At 39.5% G+C, this 17668-nt stretch overlaps 1 protein-coding gene across 5 annotated transcripts in view; it reads left to right on the top strand.

Moving 5' to 3' along the window:
* LOC124135943 (sporozoite surface protein 2-like) overlaps nucleotides 1–15272 on the top strand; it is a 34807-nt gene extending 19535 nt beyond the window's left edge. The window contains exons 4-12 of one of the 5 annotated variants that reach the window (XM_046501650.2): nucleotides 1271–1306; nucleotides 3308–3337; nucleotides 4679–4714; nucleotides 5583–5615; nucleotides 6356–6388; nucleotides 8164–8202; nucleotides 8561–8599; nucleotides 11873–11935; nucleotides 12643–15272. In XM_046501650.2, coding sequence (XP_046357606.2) covers nucleotides 1271–1306; nucleotides 3308–3337; nucleotides 4679–4714; nucleotides 5583–5615; nucleotides 6356–6388; nucleotides 8164–8202; nucleotides 8561–8599; nucleotides 11873–11935; nucleotides 12643–13296 — 963 coding nt within the window. In that variant the 3' untranslated portion in view covers nucleotides 13297–15272. Of the gene's footprint in view, nucleotides 1–1270; nucleotides 1307–3307; nucleotides 3338–4678; nucleotides 4715–5582; nucleotides 5616–6355; nucleotides 6389–8163; nucleotides 8203–8560; nucleotides 8600–9873; nucleotides 10063–11872; nucleotides 11936–12642 lie in introns of all 5 variants that reach the window. The other 4 variants (XM_046501652.2, XM_046501648.2, XM_046501653.2 and 1 more) reach the window with 4 other exon arrangements.
* The last annotated feature ends 2396 nt before the right edge of the window (nucleotides 15273–17668 follow it).

Here is a 17668-nt window from a genome sequence, read left to right as displayed (position 1 = left end):
TTTTTCTCCACAATGTCTGGAAAATTGGATTCATGAATAATATAACAAACAATTTCATGACAATTTGGACATGCCCTGACGTGAAATCGTTCTTTTAATAGGGACATAACGTATTTTCTGAAGTATATCCGTTGTGTATACCGTGTGCAGTTGAGATGGGGTTTAACGGCGCGTCCAAGATTATTGCGCTTATATAGCGACGTGCATGCACGTGTTTGTCTGTGGCTGCTTGTACTAGTCCGGACTGATGCCGATTTATAGTGCTAGCCCACTGAGATACCATGTCGCAGTTTAACATGAATACCCCACTCAGACACAGTATATCGACTCCGAACCGACCTGTCATTGCTTAAGCCCCTTACTGCCGAGCGCCAGACAGGGTAACAACAAGTACCCTCTTTTGACGTCTTTTGGGATCGAACCCCGTCCCTTCCGCTCTCCGGGCGGACGCGCTATTAATAGACCACGGAGGCAGTATCGTGTGCAGATGAGGGATCGTAACTATATGTGTATATTTGGTATATGCATTGCAGTACACTATAATGTATGATATAAATATGACAGTAACATTTAAACATATTTTGCAGGTTGACATATTTTTTTCATCATAACTACGTGTGTGATTCTCTTCATCTACTCTTAAACCCTAAGAACATGTTCTCATCAATACTTCTGCGTTAGGGATGCGTCTATCATTTGACAACAGATTCCATTCCGGTGAATGAATTCTGATACACCAGGGCCCCTTTCAGACAGAGCTGAATATATTACCCAATATTCCGCTTTCTTCTTTTAATAGCTACTAATTTGTTTCTTCAGAATGGATAGCCGTAAATATTTATTTTTGGAAGAAATAAAGCAATTCACGGAAGACAGGTTCTCATATTTTAAGAAATAAAACAAACTCGTTACAGGCGATCTTTGACTCAAGAAACGTGTCTATTAGTTTTTCATTTCAGAGTGATGAACATTAGTTCCACATTCCAATGCAGACAGGTTATGTTCTAGTATCTTTGTTAGTTGTTCATCGACGCACTAAACAATATTCCAGCTAAATGTCGATGGCATGTACATAATCGAGACTGGACCAGGCAAACCAGTGACTGATATCGTGATATCTGATATCCATGCAGAGGGAATGCAATGATAAACAAAGTCGTATGTCATCTCATACATAAAATGTTGCTAAGGACCATTTCTAGCCCACTTGCATGACATAAAACAGCTGTGTTATACCTAAATGTTTTATTTTGTTTATTTTCTATTTCAGTCGCCTGGGACATCTCCACAGCCTTCTGGAGACGCGGTAATGTATTTGACTCTACATTCCCGCTATGAGGTCCCCGTGTATGTAGGGCAACCATCAGAAATATTGATCTCGATACATTTTACCGTTTTATTATTAGTTATGAGAACTGCTGTGATCCCAATGAAGTTGTTCTTTCTCAGTGTTACGGTTGTATTTGTTTTAAAAAAATCGGAAATTCTACTCCTGATACATACACTTTGATGCGTTTGATCTTGAGATAACGCTAACTATTACTCTATTGATAAATTGTAAGTAGTTTTGAGAGGCAAGCGATGAACAAATTAGCCGTTCGCCCGTCAAAACGAAGGGTCGTGTTCAATTCCCCACTTGAGCTCAATTACTGAAGCCGCTTTCTGTGACCCCGCCATGATGTCGCTCACTCACTCACTCTTCACATAATGAACATATAACAAGAAAATCATTTGTGGGTTAGGCGTAAACCCAATTTTCGCAGGTGTGGCACAGATCTTTATTATATGCACAAATAGAATTATCTTCGAACATACTTTGATTAATTACATTGGTTGATCATTGTGAAATAGTGAAATCGAATGGATCACATCAAAAAGTTAATCGTAAAAATGAATAAAACAGAAAACAAAACAGATTCAATATGACGTACAAGGCAAAATATAGGTGAAAGTTAAATGAATGGAGCACAGAAAAGCAGTGATGACACCAGGTGTTCGCAAGGATCAGCAAGGGTGGGCAACTGAAAAGGCAAGAAAAACATGAAACATGAACATAAAAACATTTTCTCAGAGCACATATTACTGGATTTCTGAAAATGAATTAAATCTGATGTTATTTTTGTTTAACAACCATTTGAGTATCTGAGAGAGTGAGTAAGTGAGTGAGTTGGGTTTAACGCCATGTTTAACAGTATTCTTGATATTTTATGGCCGGAAGGCGTTTATAATTTTGGTGAAACCCACAAGCAACTTGTAGGGTGCTGAAAAACTTAGAAACACAATCCGGAATTCGAACCCACGATCATAGGTTTCTGGCGTGCCCAAGGGACGCATCTGTGCATAGGGAATTGCGGCGTCTTAGACAAGTGGGCCCCATGATATACAATTATTGTTCATTTATATCCCAAAAGAATCGATATGATCAACTGAGTGTTCAAATTACTTATGTGAGCATGTGCTTGACAGACCGCAACGTAAACCATGGCCGTCCAATAGTCAATAGAAGCTTAACAAGGTAGGCCAAAGTTTTGATTTCAAAAGGGAATATAAATACTTGATGAGAGAGTATTCCCATGTTTTAAATAAAACTATTCACTATGAATAACAAGAAATGCATGAGTTATTGCAGTAAGAATATTATTATAAGGAGGTCACGTATTTCAGCTTTCCTATGGCAGGTGACAGCCATGTTTCCGTCAGCATATCTGTGTCCCCAGTTGGATAAGATAAAAATACACATCTCTCAGGATAGACTTATTATCAATATCAGATTGCTTTGAAAGTAGTATTACAAATGGATATTTATTATTTGTTCACTCAGGAAACTCACGATAGTAACAACACTGGTAATACAAATATTTATAAATCGAGTGTTTACACCAAGCCTTTAATGAGAACAAGAGAGTCTTCAGAGTGAGTAGTAGACTCTATCAAACATTGTTCGGAGCGGCACGGGTGGCCCAGTCGTCTAAACAAAAGCGACAAAGAGATTTCCATATTCATTAAAAAGAAATCTGCTAAAAGCAGTCCATTCTACGATTCCGAGGTACACAGATGTGTTCAAGAAACCTATGATCCAAGGTTTAAACCAAGTTTCGACGTCAGAATCATACCTGTTCTCGAATGTTTAACCAAAGTGATGAATATCACTTTGAGTATTCATCAATGATCAAGCTGACACGCAGTGATAAAACTGAAATAATGTTCAAAGTGGCGTTGAACCTTCCTGAATCACTAAACTTAGTGGATTGACGATTATTGAAAAAAACATGGTCATTTCAACGTCATTTTGTTTGTTTTATTGCAGACACCACCCAGGTCACAGCAGTCAAACAGGGTATGTATTTCGACTATCTTGGAGGTCACGGGTGGCCCAGTCGTCTAAGGTGCCGCAATTCCCTTGCAGAGTTGCGTCCCTTTGGCACGCCAGAAACCTATGATTGATGGTTCGAATACCGGTTCATCCCGATTATGTTTCTGGTTTTGTCAGCCCCATACCCATGCTCGTTCGTTTCACCAAAGTGATGAAAGCCTAAGATATTCATCACTTGGGTTTTGTATAACACGCCGCGATATAACTGAAATGTTGTCGTCAAATCAAATTTACACACTCACTTACTAATACACGAGCCATAGCAGTTAAGGTCCAAGTCCACATGAAGAGAACATTTGGTATATGCAGTTGAACTTAATGAGGACCGACGGCGCTCCGGATTTGTCAGATTATAGAAAGAGATATGACTCCCCTTGTATTTAGATTAGGACACTCAAAGACACATGTACGAAATATCAGTTAAAATAGCAAAACACACATTGATAAAAGAAAGACCCGTTCCTGGGATAATCTTGTTAGGATAGTGTGCATGTTGATACCTCGGGGTATTTGGCTCCGCGGTCGACTGGATACAGCATGTGCCAGGTGGTACAAAAAGACGTTAAAAGATGGTACTTGTTGTTACCCTGACTGGCGATGGGTATTAAGGGATAACACAAGGACTGATCCTTATGTTTTTGACGACCCCAATGTGGTTGCAACACTATAGCCCATACATGTGTACATGTGGTCAAAGTGGTATCCACCCACTTGAAGACCGCCTCCGTGGTCTCCTGGCAGAGCTTCCACCCGTAGAGCGGAACGTCCGGGTTCGATCCCCGGCCGCGTCATACCAAAAGACGTTGTACTTGTTGTTACCCTGCCTGGCGCTCGGCATTATTGAGCTAAAACACGGACAGGTCGGAGTCGGTGTCTAAGTGGGGTATTCATGTTAAACTGCGGCATGGTATCGCAGACGGCTAGCACTATAAATCGGTATCAGTCCGGGCTAGTACAAGAACACACACACACACACACACACACACACACACACACACACTACTTAAGTGCAATAATCTTGGACGCGACTTAAAACGTCCCATTTCACCTCATCTCACCTCATAGTATTTGACTTATATAACTGTCTTGAATTTATTTTTGTCCGTTGATACATTGCCATGGATACAAGAGTGCCTGTGGTGCATGATAATATGCTTATCACTTTCACAAAGTAAATTAATATCTACACATATATATTTCATTACAGTTGCTCTAGCAACACCGAGGTAGCTAGTGACACTGTAAATATATGTTGTTACTAACTGATAGACGTCATTTTTACATCACATATATTCTGATTTACAGCCATCGAATTCCAGGAGGCCGAGCAATTCCAACAGTGTAAGTTTAAACGGATGTTTATTTTATTCTTCTCACATTCATTGGTTGTTATTAGTTATATCACAAAAGTTTATTTATAAAAGTATATTTTAGTCAACTGAACTAAAACTAGATATCATTTAACAGACTTTAACATCGCATTAAAAAATATTTCACTTATATAGCGACGCTTATACTAGTCCGGACGGATGCCGGTTTTATAGTGCTAGCCCATTGAGAAACAATGCCGCAGTTTAACATGGATACCCCACTCAAACACAGTATACTGACTCCGAGCCGACCAGTCCTTGTTTAAGCCACTTAATGCCGAGCGCCAGACAGAGTAACAACAAGTACCATCTTTTAATGGCGCGTGACGCGGCCGGGGATCGAACCCCGGACCTTCCGCTCTCCGGGCGGACGCTCTACCACGGAGGCGGTCCACAAAAAACTAAGTCCCTGTTTTGTCCCCTTAGTGCAGAACGCCAGCAGGGTACCATCTGTTAACCTCTTTTGGAATCACGTGGCCAGGGAATCGAACCACCGACCTTTCTTTCTCCGGGCAGATGCTCTCTCCACACGACCACGGAGGCGGTTACTTATAGCTATAGACACTTATACAAGTCGTAAATACATACATGGATACGGATGGTGTTGTATAGTTGTATATCATGGTCGTGCCAGGAACCGATCTTTTTTTAGATCGAATCCCATATGAACACCGGTTAAGATGTTTGTTTGTACTTATGTTGGTGTTGACGTCACTTTGAATGATCCCAATACTCGGACACGCTATTACAACTGAAATATTGTCAAACGCGGCGTCAAATCTACCTCACATAGTCACTAATGCGAGTATACAATGAGATGTGTTTCGTTTTCGTTCCAGACACCACAACGACAATCCCCACAAGCCAACAAAGTGAGTATATGCTTTCTTCATTACATTAAAAAAAACATACATCATGATGTATTTATAATTGCTCTATTGATATTTTAAGGCAAGTATTACCCGAAAAGCGTCTCTATAAAGGCGCTCGAAGGACTTTTTGGTTTTTGTATTTAAATTTCATTCGGTCGATTACAACATGATTCTTTTTAAGTCATTGTAGATTTTTTTCATAATAATACAAACAAAGTTTGTTTTTTATCCTGTATTCACATTCTTTGCAAATTGTTTAAAAGGCGGGTGCTACCGGTAGAGCAGACATGCTTACCCTTTTCGCGAACACCTGGTGTCATCACTGATATTTGGCGATCCATTCATTTAATTGTCACGCTGTTTTGCCTTAAACACTCAATGGAAACTTTTTCGCAAGATAATCAAATATTCTCTGACGCTGATGTTTGTTTGTTAGTTTGTTTGTTTTTTAACGCCGCACTCAGCATTATTCCAGCTATTTGACGGCGGTCTGTAAATAATCGAGTCTGGACCAGACAATCCAGTGATCCCATCATGAGCATCGATCCACGCAATTGGGATACGATGACATGCATCAACCAAGTCAGCGAGCCTGACCACCCGATCCCGTTAGTCGCCTCAAACGACAAGCATAGTCGCCTTTTACGGCAAGCATGGGTTGCTGAAGACCTATTCTACCCCGGATCTTAACGGGTCTCTGACATTGATGCTTTGTATATACAAACCCGTTATAATTTCAGACACCACAAAGAACCCCACCCCAGTCTAACAGGGTAAGTATATACCCACTTTAGTATATACCACTTCTCTGCAGTGATTATTCAATACGCCTTAACACCAAATCCCCATATAGCACAAAGCATGTTACAAGTAATTGTGTTCAGAGGAAAGTCTTGTGCATCACGTAAATGTGTTTACCCCAACATATGCTGCAGGATACAAAAGCAAAACTTGCTTTTACCCTCTTAAATAAAACGGATCCGTTTATGAAGCATTTTATAATAACAAATGATATATTATAGTTCATACGATATATTATGCTTTAGAAATTGACAGTTTACAGAAAATATATTTTATTCCTTTGATAAAAGGAGATGATTTTTGTTGTTTTTGAGTCATTGTGCTATGACCATCTTCTTAACAGCACGGCGTGTATTATAATGTAGTTTATATTTACCAGAACCTTTACGAATGTACTATTAGTATTTATAGCAAAAAAGGATAGAATTATCATTAAACCGTTATCAAAAATGATGGGGCCTCTGTAATTTTGATAATGCCCTCATATTGCTTGACGACGGGCCATTATCACGCCCGTTGTAAGGTGACGTCATAGGATAGGGATAGGTGACGTCACGTTGAATAGTGCCGTCATCTGGTTTGTTCTTTGACGTTTTCATTTTTATAAGTGGGCCAGTGGCATTCATGTTGATTGCAGTAAATGTTTCAAAACCGATATTGTTGGGTTTTTTATTTGATAACAAATTCCATCCATTTTAGCTATAATAAGGGTAACGCTATTTTTCAGGGCATTATCATTTGCAGAAGCCCTCGGTCTTTTCAACTGCCCTCCTTCGTCGGGCCGTCAATGGAAGACCTCGGGCTTCTGCAAATGATAATGCCCTGAAAAATAGCGTTACCCTTATATCAATTGTATATTTTACATTTTGCAACATGCATGCATATTATGTTGGTAGTTTTATTATCTAGGAATATTAATTGTTTCTATACATTATTTGGCGATTTAAGAGCAGGTATAAATTACCATGGTATAGAATGTAACGCATTGCAAGCGAAACTTCTTATATGTATAAAATTTGCATTGCGATTTATTTTGTATGCAGATCTGGGTATTTGATTCCTATGGTAATTTAAAGACGTTTGAATCTGAAAACAGCAGAAATGAAATAAAAATTTAGATAAAATTTAAATGAATGTTGCTTTTCACAAATTGCATTTCTTCTATACATTATCAAGTGTGTCGTAACTCTCTCTCCTTAAGATAGTACATTATCATTATGAAATGTGTCTCTACAACCATTTTTACAAATGTTAATAATGTATGTAACAATGTGTTTACGCCCGCGAGAGCATTATCATATGGAATATGCATTCGCTCCTTCATATCCACATCATCACTTCATCACCACATTATTATCACAAGTTTTGATTATTATCTATATTAAGTCGATTCTGTAAAAATGCCTCGTAACATTAATCCACGTTTCGCATTATGTAACCATATAAGACGCCATGCTCACAATACTATTTACAATGTATACTATTTAAATATAATCAGTACTTTTTGATAATCCTACCAAATGAAATGTGACAATTTGTATAAACATATGAATGCGGTAGTATTTCAAATTTAATAGGGGTTTTGGAGTAGCCCAGTGGTGAAAGTGTTCGCTCGTCACGTTGTAAACCAGGGTTGGGTGTGTTCAGACCTTTCCTGTGATCCCAACGGGGATATATTTCTGAAATATTGCTGAAAAGCGGTGTAAAACCAAACTCACTCACTCATATTGAATATTTGTTGTTCCAGCCTTCTCGTCCACAATCTAGAAAGGCTAAAAAATACCAGGTATGACATGTACCTTCTGTTACAACCAAGACCTCTGTTCCAAAATGTGACTCTCTAATCTTTAAAACCTCTGTGTATCACCACTGACAAACACATATATATACGTTTGTGTTTAAACATTTTATGTTCAAGGACTGGTAATGTAAATAGCATGTTTGTTCTTCTTTGTCGACCACTAATGTACTAAACAGTTCGTCTTTTCATCTTGTGAATAACGCATGTGAAATATATACTTACATTTATATATACATTGAGAGTATGTAAGCGAGGAGGTACTATTTAATTGATGTGTTGAGAAATATGTTATGTTCATTTTGGGCCAAGATTTTGATTTCTATAATTGTATATTGAATTACAGCCAAGCAAAGAACCTTCTGCTTCTGATTATAACGATAAGGTATGACACATACCAACTATCTATGCATACCTCTTTGTATGCTATATTATAGCACCCTGTGTATAGCTCTATCTCACTGGTGTACTGAGCGCCTGTGTCACGTCTTCTTCTGACAAATGCCAATGGTTACATATATTCTCGTCAAATTGACATTAATTCTATGCAAATAATTCAACTCGTTTAATAAAAAAAAAATTTTTTATGCCAATTCATATTTATAAAAATAATCATTATTAGATTTAATTGATATATAATTGATTCTTCAAATGAAAAAAATGATAAATGTTGATATCCATCCTTTCTGAAGACAATTCTCTGTGAATACATGTGTGAGACGTTTTCCAATATCTACAGTGCTTCAATGATCATTTTTTATATATAGTAATTACTTGATTAAACTAAACGTTTTGTTCTCACTGCACACTCATCTTCCTTTGGCTTTTAAGTGTCAGGGCTATGTTGTGTCCTCGATCGTTAACTTGCAACCCGGGGCTACACCTTAATGTAATCATTAGTCATATAGATTGCAAGTGCTTTCCATGGTGCTGGGTTGCTATTACAATTAAACAGATATTATGATCCCCTGTATTGCCATGGCAGTAAATAATGTATTTCTCCCAGGGATACAACAACAATATATGATTAAAACTCGTTGTCAGACCATAAAGTAGTTCATGTGTAACCTTTACAAACAATAGCACCAGGTTAACAGATGTCTCCATCCGTAGGGGCTGTTCTCAAACACATATTCCCATGGGAAAACGAAATTGTGATAGTATCGACATTGTAATTAGACCAGTTATAGGATGGCTGTACAGTGTTACTGATTGGTATCCACGTCTATAGTTTCAAATCAAGTTGAAAAGTCAAGGACTCCTTAATGTACGCTGTTGCTCTCTATTGTTTCCCAGGGTGAAATATCATAGTTGTTCTTTTCAAGTGTTGGGTACTGTAGGTCAAGTCACAAGACAGCATATCCGCTCTACACTCAGTTGTTGTACTTCAACATGGCGTAATAGTATGTCACAAACTGTCCAAATTCACGAACACTCACGAAAACATTTTCAAATAATATCACACACATTGGACGAAACGTAACGTTGTTATTTCAAAGCATACGTTAAAAAACTCAAGGAATATTAATTACAATCACAACACATGCATAAACTACCGTGCGATAATTTGCTCTCGCGGGCGACTGAACAGAAGCAGGAGACGTTATCTCCTCTTGTTGGAATCTTTCTAGTATCGGGTAGATTGTATATTGTCCACAGAACAAAACCCCGTACGATCGTGGCGGCAGCAAGTCGTCCTTTGAAAGCGTTGACCTGCCCCCATTTGATGACGATGATCAGGAGAATAAGAATCCTACCCCGAAGCCGACTAAGCTTGATCATGCTCACAGTTCAAGACCAGGAAGTTCCCAGAACAGAATTTATCGTAAACAAGCGGAGGCAACCAAGGTACGCCAGCGGTCGCAGAGCGTATCATCAATTAGTGACCAAAAGCATGAATTTAAAGGATCATATGTATCTAAACTTGAACCTGGCTACACTAACATCCCTGAAATTGTGTCCACAAACTCACAGCATGGGAATTACGTCTACCTCAGTAGGTCTAAATCTGACCCAGACCTATGGTTCAATAAGTCTGACACGGAGACCGAGGAGTCACGAGGTCACATGGACAAATCCGGTGACCTCCGGAAACGAATAAGGAAGAAACGAAATCGGAGGTCAGCAAACGACCTTGACCTAGCTCAGAAGGTGTTCCTGAGGCGCCGCGTGATGGCATTTGTCGATAAGGTGACTAAAAGACGACGTCATTGGCGCGTGACAGACGTAGGAAAGAGTTCAGACTTCTGGTTCAGATAATCCTCAATCTCATTTAATCTTATCAAACCATTTTCTTGTTCAACCATAAATACTAAAACATCTTCTACTTTCCTTTCTGGGAAATGACTTTTGTGCGTATTCATTCCATTGGCATGTCAAATTGGATTAGGTATGCATAATATATCTCAAACCAACTGTGGCTTTTGTTTTGTTCCGTGTCACTTCCCTTATGTTAATGTAGACAGCGATGCAATTACTGTTTGAATTCAAGTAGCACAGCTAGTATATCGATTATCTTCACAGCATTAGTCAAGCCCTAATTCAGCTTATCATGACGATTTGCTTTATCTAATCCATCACCTATTCATCTCCGAGTGAGCACGTGTCAGACTTGTTGCCATAGAAACATGACATCATATGCTGTGTGTCTTTCCTGCGTCTGTATGTGCCGTCAATATCATGGAGGTCTGTAGCTTGGTTTGATGACTTAATATTTCTTCTCTATATGTATTGTTTAATTAATTTACGTTTCACAGGGATATTTTATTCGGTTCGTGAACACAACAGAACGTCTTTCGCATATTACAAGTGTCTAGATGTCTACATACCACGGTACTGCTTATTTGTTCAATGTGCGACTGACTATAAATTATATTGAGCAAGCGAATGGGAAGTACATGAGCAATGGCAGTGTAGTTTTTGATCCTGAGAATTAGGTCTCTACCATCTGAGTTGTTATGTTGTCCCCGAGGGCTCTGCCGACATGAAGATCAATAAATCTATAAAGTTGTCCTCTTTGTCACCTGCGATTGCAAACACATCAACAATCACATGGGATTACTCTGTTGCGTTGGTGACAGACAATAGAAGTCTATTGGAATGGTGAATGAGCAAACTGTCATTGAATAAACTACATGTGCAGATGTTTCTTGTTTCAAATAACCCCTTATTGAAATATATACAGCATGATATGTACATTTTTCGTTCATGTAATATTTACTACTAATCTATATGTGTCGATATAGCCTATGGTATATCCTAAGCATGTCAATACAGCATTGTACGTAATCACAGTCTATATATGTGTCTGTCCTATGTACATCTTATCAACAGAATGATATATATGTTTCATCACTACAATAATTTTGTATGTTATCAAACACTACCAACTTCTATATCAGCACTTTCAAGGCATTTCCTTCTGTTATTTTTTCATTTGTTTAACGAGTCAATGTCATTTCTGAAATTGATTTTCAGTACATGTTTGATAAAACCTTTATCAAATATCATAAATGTGTATTATTTGTATGGTAGATGTACATTTATGTAAATGTTACGAGTACTAAGTTCCAAGCTTGTTTGTCATCAATATCAAACTGCAAGTGAAGAGCATATAACACGTATTGATGTTAAGAATGAGAGATTCCCTTCGTTCCAGGCTGAGGATCCCACAACAGCCCGAGATGTGTATGTAGAGATGGGAGACGAGGAACGGGACAGTGTAAGTTGTACCTCAAACTGGTGTCAACGATACATTTTTTTATTTTATTTTATTTTATTTTTATTTATTTTTTTTTTGGGGGGGGGCCATCATTCCGTGCATTGCCCGTGTCACAGATCTATGATCGTGGGTTCGAATCCCGGTTCCTAGTCACCGTACCCGTGCTCGTTGGTGTCGTGGTAAACGCCTAAGACCTGCCTCAATACGGTCTTTATATGACGTTTGCGATAAATCTGAAATACTATTTAAACGGCGTTAAATCAAACGCAGTCAAACGCAATCAAACTACCGATATTACAAAGTCCAAAAAAACCAAACAGACTAAAGGTATTGTGATTGACACTGATAATAATGTTAATAGAGATATGAGGCATTTACATTGAAAGCAGAAACCACAGGAACCATACGAGTTCTATTACATTTAGGAACGCCTCCGTGGTCGAGTAGATAGAACGTCTGCCCGTATTAAAGACGTCAAAAGATGGGACGTGTTGTTACCCTGCCTGGCGCTTGGCATTGAGGTCGGCTCGGAGAATGGGCATCCATGTAACACTGCGGCATGGTATTTCTGTGGGCTATCGCTACAAAGCCGGCATACGTCCGGGCTAGTACAACCACGACACATTACCTATTTACCTATATTGTATTTACTTTGTCGTCCTATTTAGTCAGCATGTGGGACTTGATTTATGTGTGTATGTTTTCAGCCGAAGAGGATGTCCAGGAATCAGTCACGGCAGGATGACTTGCCACCTGTAAGAGAGGCAACTCCTCGGAGAGCAGATCGCCCCTTGTCACGAGCAGCCTCAGATCTCAACAAACATTCCGTGGTTCCTCCCATTAACAAAGAGGATGACAGCAGAAACAGTAGAAACAGCAGACATAGTACACCAGACCAAAGACAGTCCAGTAGACCTCCGAGTAATCAAAACAGGACACCTAGTCGAAATAATACACCATCATCTGACGATGCTCGAGCAACGATTCTTTCTCCAAGAAATCAGCCCAAACCAAATACACCTCCTCGGATGGAAGCCGCAGTACCTTCTTCAAGCAACGCTGATGACCAACCCATAGAGCGGGCAGGCCCAAGCAATGTACATTCATCAAGACCCGATGACAACCCAACAGACGATTATGACGATGATGATGACTCTCCTGAGCCGGACATTCCTGCACGAACACCAAAGGTGAGGGAAGAAGATGGTCGTATAGCTGCCTTGGAAAAACTTGCGGATTATAACTTGAAGACTTTGGCTGGGCAGGACGCGGGCGAGGCACCTGAGATTGACGATAAGATCATGAATGAAGTGTTTAGTCCGGAGTTCCAAAAGGATCTTGACAACTTCTTGAAATCATGATTTTGATATTGATTTTGATGCCCAAGGTTGCATGTTGCGAAAGGTTCCAGAGCTCCAAAAAGAGCTTCATCACTTCTTAAATCATGATCATGGTTTGATCTTGGTGCCGAAGGGAGGATGTGACACACATTTGCTGGGACAAATTTGGGAGTTCCTGTTTTTTGTAATCAGTACACTATGTCAGTTGTACTAAAACAGCACTTACATCTTAGAACATGTGTAGGAGTGTGCATGTTTGTGATGCAGTCATTCCTGAAGTCATACCTTTTAAACAGGGGGCAACCATTTTGATAGATCATCAACATCAGAGTCACCATGGTATTTGTCTAACCACTCTTGTGATCAGTGATTTGTATCATATAAAACATGTCCAAATTGTGAAGGTTTTCTTGAAAAGTATTCCCAAGGTGACCTGTATTTTTCTATAACGAAATGCATATGTGTATGTACCTACGTAATATCGTTTACATGTAGTTTTGGAAAGTATCCCCTTCACGATTAGAAATCAATTCGCCCTATAGCCGGAATATTGCCGATATGACGTGTTATTACATTTACAAGATATATCTTTTTTGTCGTGGCTTGGGAAAGGGTCACATGATCCTTAAAACACGGTATTACCCCGAGACCCAGTTTCTTAGGTCCATAAAACGTCATATTACCCTCATGAATATTCAATATTTGATAAAAACAATTCTCTCAATACAAATTACATTATAACGATCTTTTTAATACGTTTTTCTTATGCATCATTTTACGTTGTTAGTGCTCATAATATGCATATTTTGTTACAACATAATTGTACAACTGGGGGAAAATGAAGCGGGAAAAGCCAATAACTGATAAAAAATATTTCAACTAAACTCACTCCAGTGTAAGCTGCTTTCTTCAGAAACAGGGGAACTTGATTCTTACAAACACGGAGATTAGATTGGCAATTGACATCCATGTGCCCTGCGTTCTCACACTTTTCCCGTTCAAAGGTTTATACCATTTATACTAAGGCTGCATAAAAAATGCTTCTTGGGCACATTTTTCCTCGAAAGTGAGGAGGGCGGTAAGACTTTTTTAATTTTTGTATCGAAAACAACAGTGATGCGAGAGGAACATTTTTTAATATATTTTTTACCCACCAAGAATTCCAACAGAGAAACTGGGCAGACATTGAACTCGGCCTTTTGACAGCATGTCAGTTTCAAGCATTTTGTTTTATGGATAACAGAGTGTGCTTCATATGAAATTTGAAAACTTCTTATTGGCAGTAGAGAAGATTTAATGTGACGCACTGATGTTCGAGAAACAATTTCCTTATTTCAGCCTAAGCTATATACGCATATCCATCGACTTTCCGTTGAATAATACATGAAACGCAATGTGCAGTTGATGACGGCATATCATAATGTCATCTATTATTACATGAGGGTTATAAAGGTCATATTAACAGCTATCACTGAAAAAGCAGATGTCGATACCCGTACAATATCAGCTTTTGTTATCAAAACTAAAATATATATTGAGTCTTGTGTAGCTGGCGTGACGATACTAACGATTTACCTGATATTTAAGCACAATACTATCTATAAGGAGTATTTCTTACAATGTAATTTTTGCATTAAACTCCAATCTATTTCACATTACGATCACTCCTCCACCTTTGAATATAGGCCTATAAATATGTTCACTGTTACGAGTGTTTTCCCAAGTGTTTAAAGGCTTTTGGCAACAACTCTCCCTTCAAACATGTACCGAGTAACCACAAACCCCTTCCAATGCAGTGTGTACTGTCTCGTTCGTTGTCCCAGTTGATTGACCAGGTAAACACTGTGTGTGTTGTTTGTAACTAGACACTGTCCAGCCCAACACCATTTGTCTGCTGAGTTTACAAGTACACGAAACGTGATCCCATTGTCTGTGATATTAAAATTTCTGTATTCATATTTTTGGAAAATGAATTTCAATAAAATATGTTTCTTGCATTTCTCGTCAATGAATATTACAACATGATGAAACTGGACTGTCATAAACTAGCCTATTGACACACAGCTATTCAGGAATACTACCAGTTGTTTCCCTCTGGCATGATTGATATGTTCACTGCAAATTACATCACCAGTGCAGGTGAGTGAGTGAGTGAGTTGGGTTTAACGCCGCTTTTAACAGTATTCCAGTTATATCAAGGCGTGTCAGCTTAATGTGGGAGGAAAGCCCGAAGTGATGCAGGTCTCAGACGTTTACCACTACGGTTGAGCCCACGAGCATGGGTTAAGGGCTGACAAACCTAGAAACATAATTGGGGCGAACCGGGATTCGAACCAACAATCATAGGTTTCTGGCGTGCCCAAGGGACAGCGAATCGCGACGAGTTAGACGACTGGGCCACCCGTCTGGGCCCGTCTGGGCCACAATCACCAGATTGCTCTCACGACACCGACAGACAGATCACAAAGAAGACGGGGCAGGCAGGGCACATGGTTGACAATGAACAGACCGAGGACAGGTAGACCATTAGTCACCACACCCAACGATGATCGCTATTTGCGTATTCTTTATTTGATTAACTGTTTCCTAGGTACATGTGTATCGTCGTCGGGAACACACGCTCGTCTCTTCGTTGAGTCCAGGACACTCTACTATGTGGATTTGGGCAGTAGTTTCTGATCAGGAAAATACTGAACTTGTTGCTTTGGGCGCTAATCCCTCAGTACAATATATATATTGCATCCAGTTGTGCTCCCCATTCAACAACAGAACCGACGTACACTGCAAGACAACATAGATGACGGAGATGTATCGCATGTCGCCTTCTGCAGGTCAACGATGTCAACGTTTTGCCTTGGCCAGTTCGTTCTCCTAACATGTCACAAGGACGTGCATGTATTGTACCTCACTGTCTACAGGTCAATAGCGTCAACGTTTTGCAATGGCCATTAAACACCCCTGGGACCGCCTTGATCGTCAGACGACAACACGACTGAACCTCCTTCAGACTTGACCTAACACAGGCACTCATAGACAAATGGCGCTGAACACCGAATGGCGTAACCCGAAGTCTAACGAACTCTGCAAGACGTCGTGTGTGGCTTTTCCTCGTCGGTGTGTTGTGGTATGCGACTCTTCCAGGATCAATTGTATTCGCCGGGGAATTATCAGACTTCACGACACACACACACGCACACGCACACGCACACGCACACACACACGCACGCATGCACGCATGCACACACACGCATGATATCATTTTAATGACGGGCCTGTTTTAACTGATCGTAGGCAACATCCCCAAGGCGTATAAAGAAGTGAGTCTGAGTCTTATTTGATATTCGATATACCCCACACGTAACTGTGCATATACCAGAGCCAAGGCATATTATGCAATACAAGAATAACTTTTTCTGTCACCCGTATACATATATACACCACTATCAAACAAAACAATTTTGCAATTAAATGAAATACATTAGAACATCCGCTACATCCCAGCCTCGGGCACCAACCCATTGACACCGCCATCCACACATAGCACAAAATAGTGGTACCTAGTTACTACAAGTGAAAGTACTTGAATGTGTATTTAGGTAGGTTAGTTAAGGCAGTTTAATACTGTGAATGTTCTTTTATGCAAGCCACATGTTTAATACGTTAGATGCGACAGTTTAATAAAAAGTTTGGTTGTAGACTAAAAGTGAGTGCAAAGAGTCCACGGGGACTGCCAAAATCGCGCCAATAAGAATTCAATACTAGCTGTACTTGTAGACAAGATAAAATTATTATTTTGATTTTTAAAATTTGGTTCATGGGGCAGTGTTCGTCTCCATTTAATTTTCTTCATCAGCAATACTCCAGTAATATCTCGACGATCTACAAATAATCGCGTCTGGAGCACATACATGTCTGGTCTGGTGACACCCTTCAACCAGGCCATCCATTAGTCGCTTCTTAAGTATATGTTACTTGGAATAATTCGTCCCCGGAATCGCAACGGTGTTTGTGTCCATTTGAAAGTAGTGAAACATGATGTATAATAACAAGCCTGTTTTTTCTGATTACAGGACGCATCCCCAAAGACATATGTTATCGATTTTGGCTTGAGCAAGCTATTTATGTTTCTCCGAACCTAACGAAGTCTATAATTCAGTTCGATGTACCCTACACGTCACTGTATGCATACCAGGGTCTAGGCGCAGTTCAGCCTATATACCCTACACGCCACTGTATGCACACCATAGTCTAGGCGCGTTTTTTCGCTTTTGTATCAGTATATTTGCTGATTGTGTATTGATTTGCAGCTTTGGCACATTATAATAGTTGCTTGGTTACTGTGACAATCAGGCAATTACATTCCTGACATGTACGCTTTGTATCCAGATTATCT

Source organism: Haliotis rufescens, unplaced genomic scaffold, assembly GCF_023055435.1.
Source record: "Haliotis rufescens isolate VD_foot unplaced genomic scaffold, xgHalRufe1.0.p SCAF_4, whole genome shotgun sequence".
NCBI lineage: Eukaryota > Metazoa > Mollusca > Gastropoda > Lepetellida > Haliotidae > Haliotis > Haliotis rufescens.
Note: the sequence above shows the minus strand (reverse complement) of the source record. Positions and strands in the feature narration are given on the sequence as shown.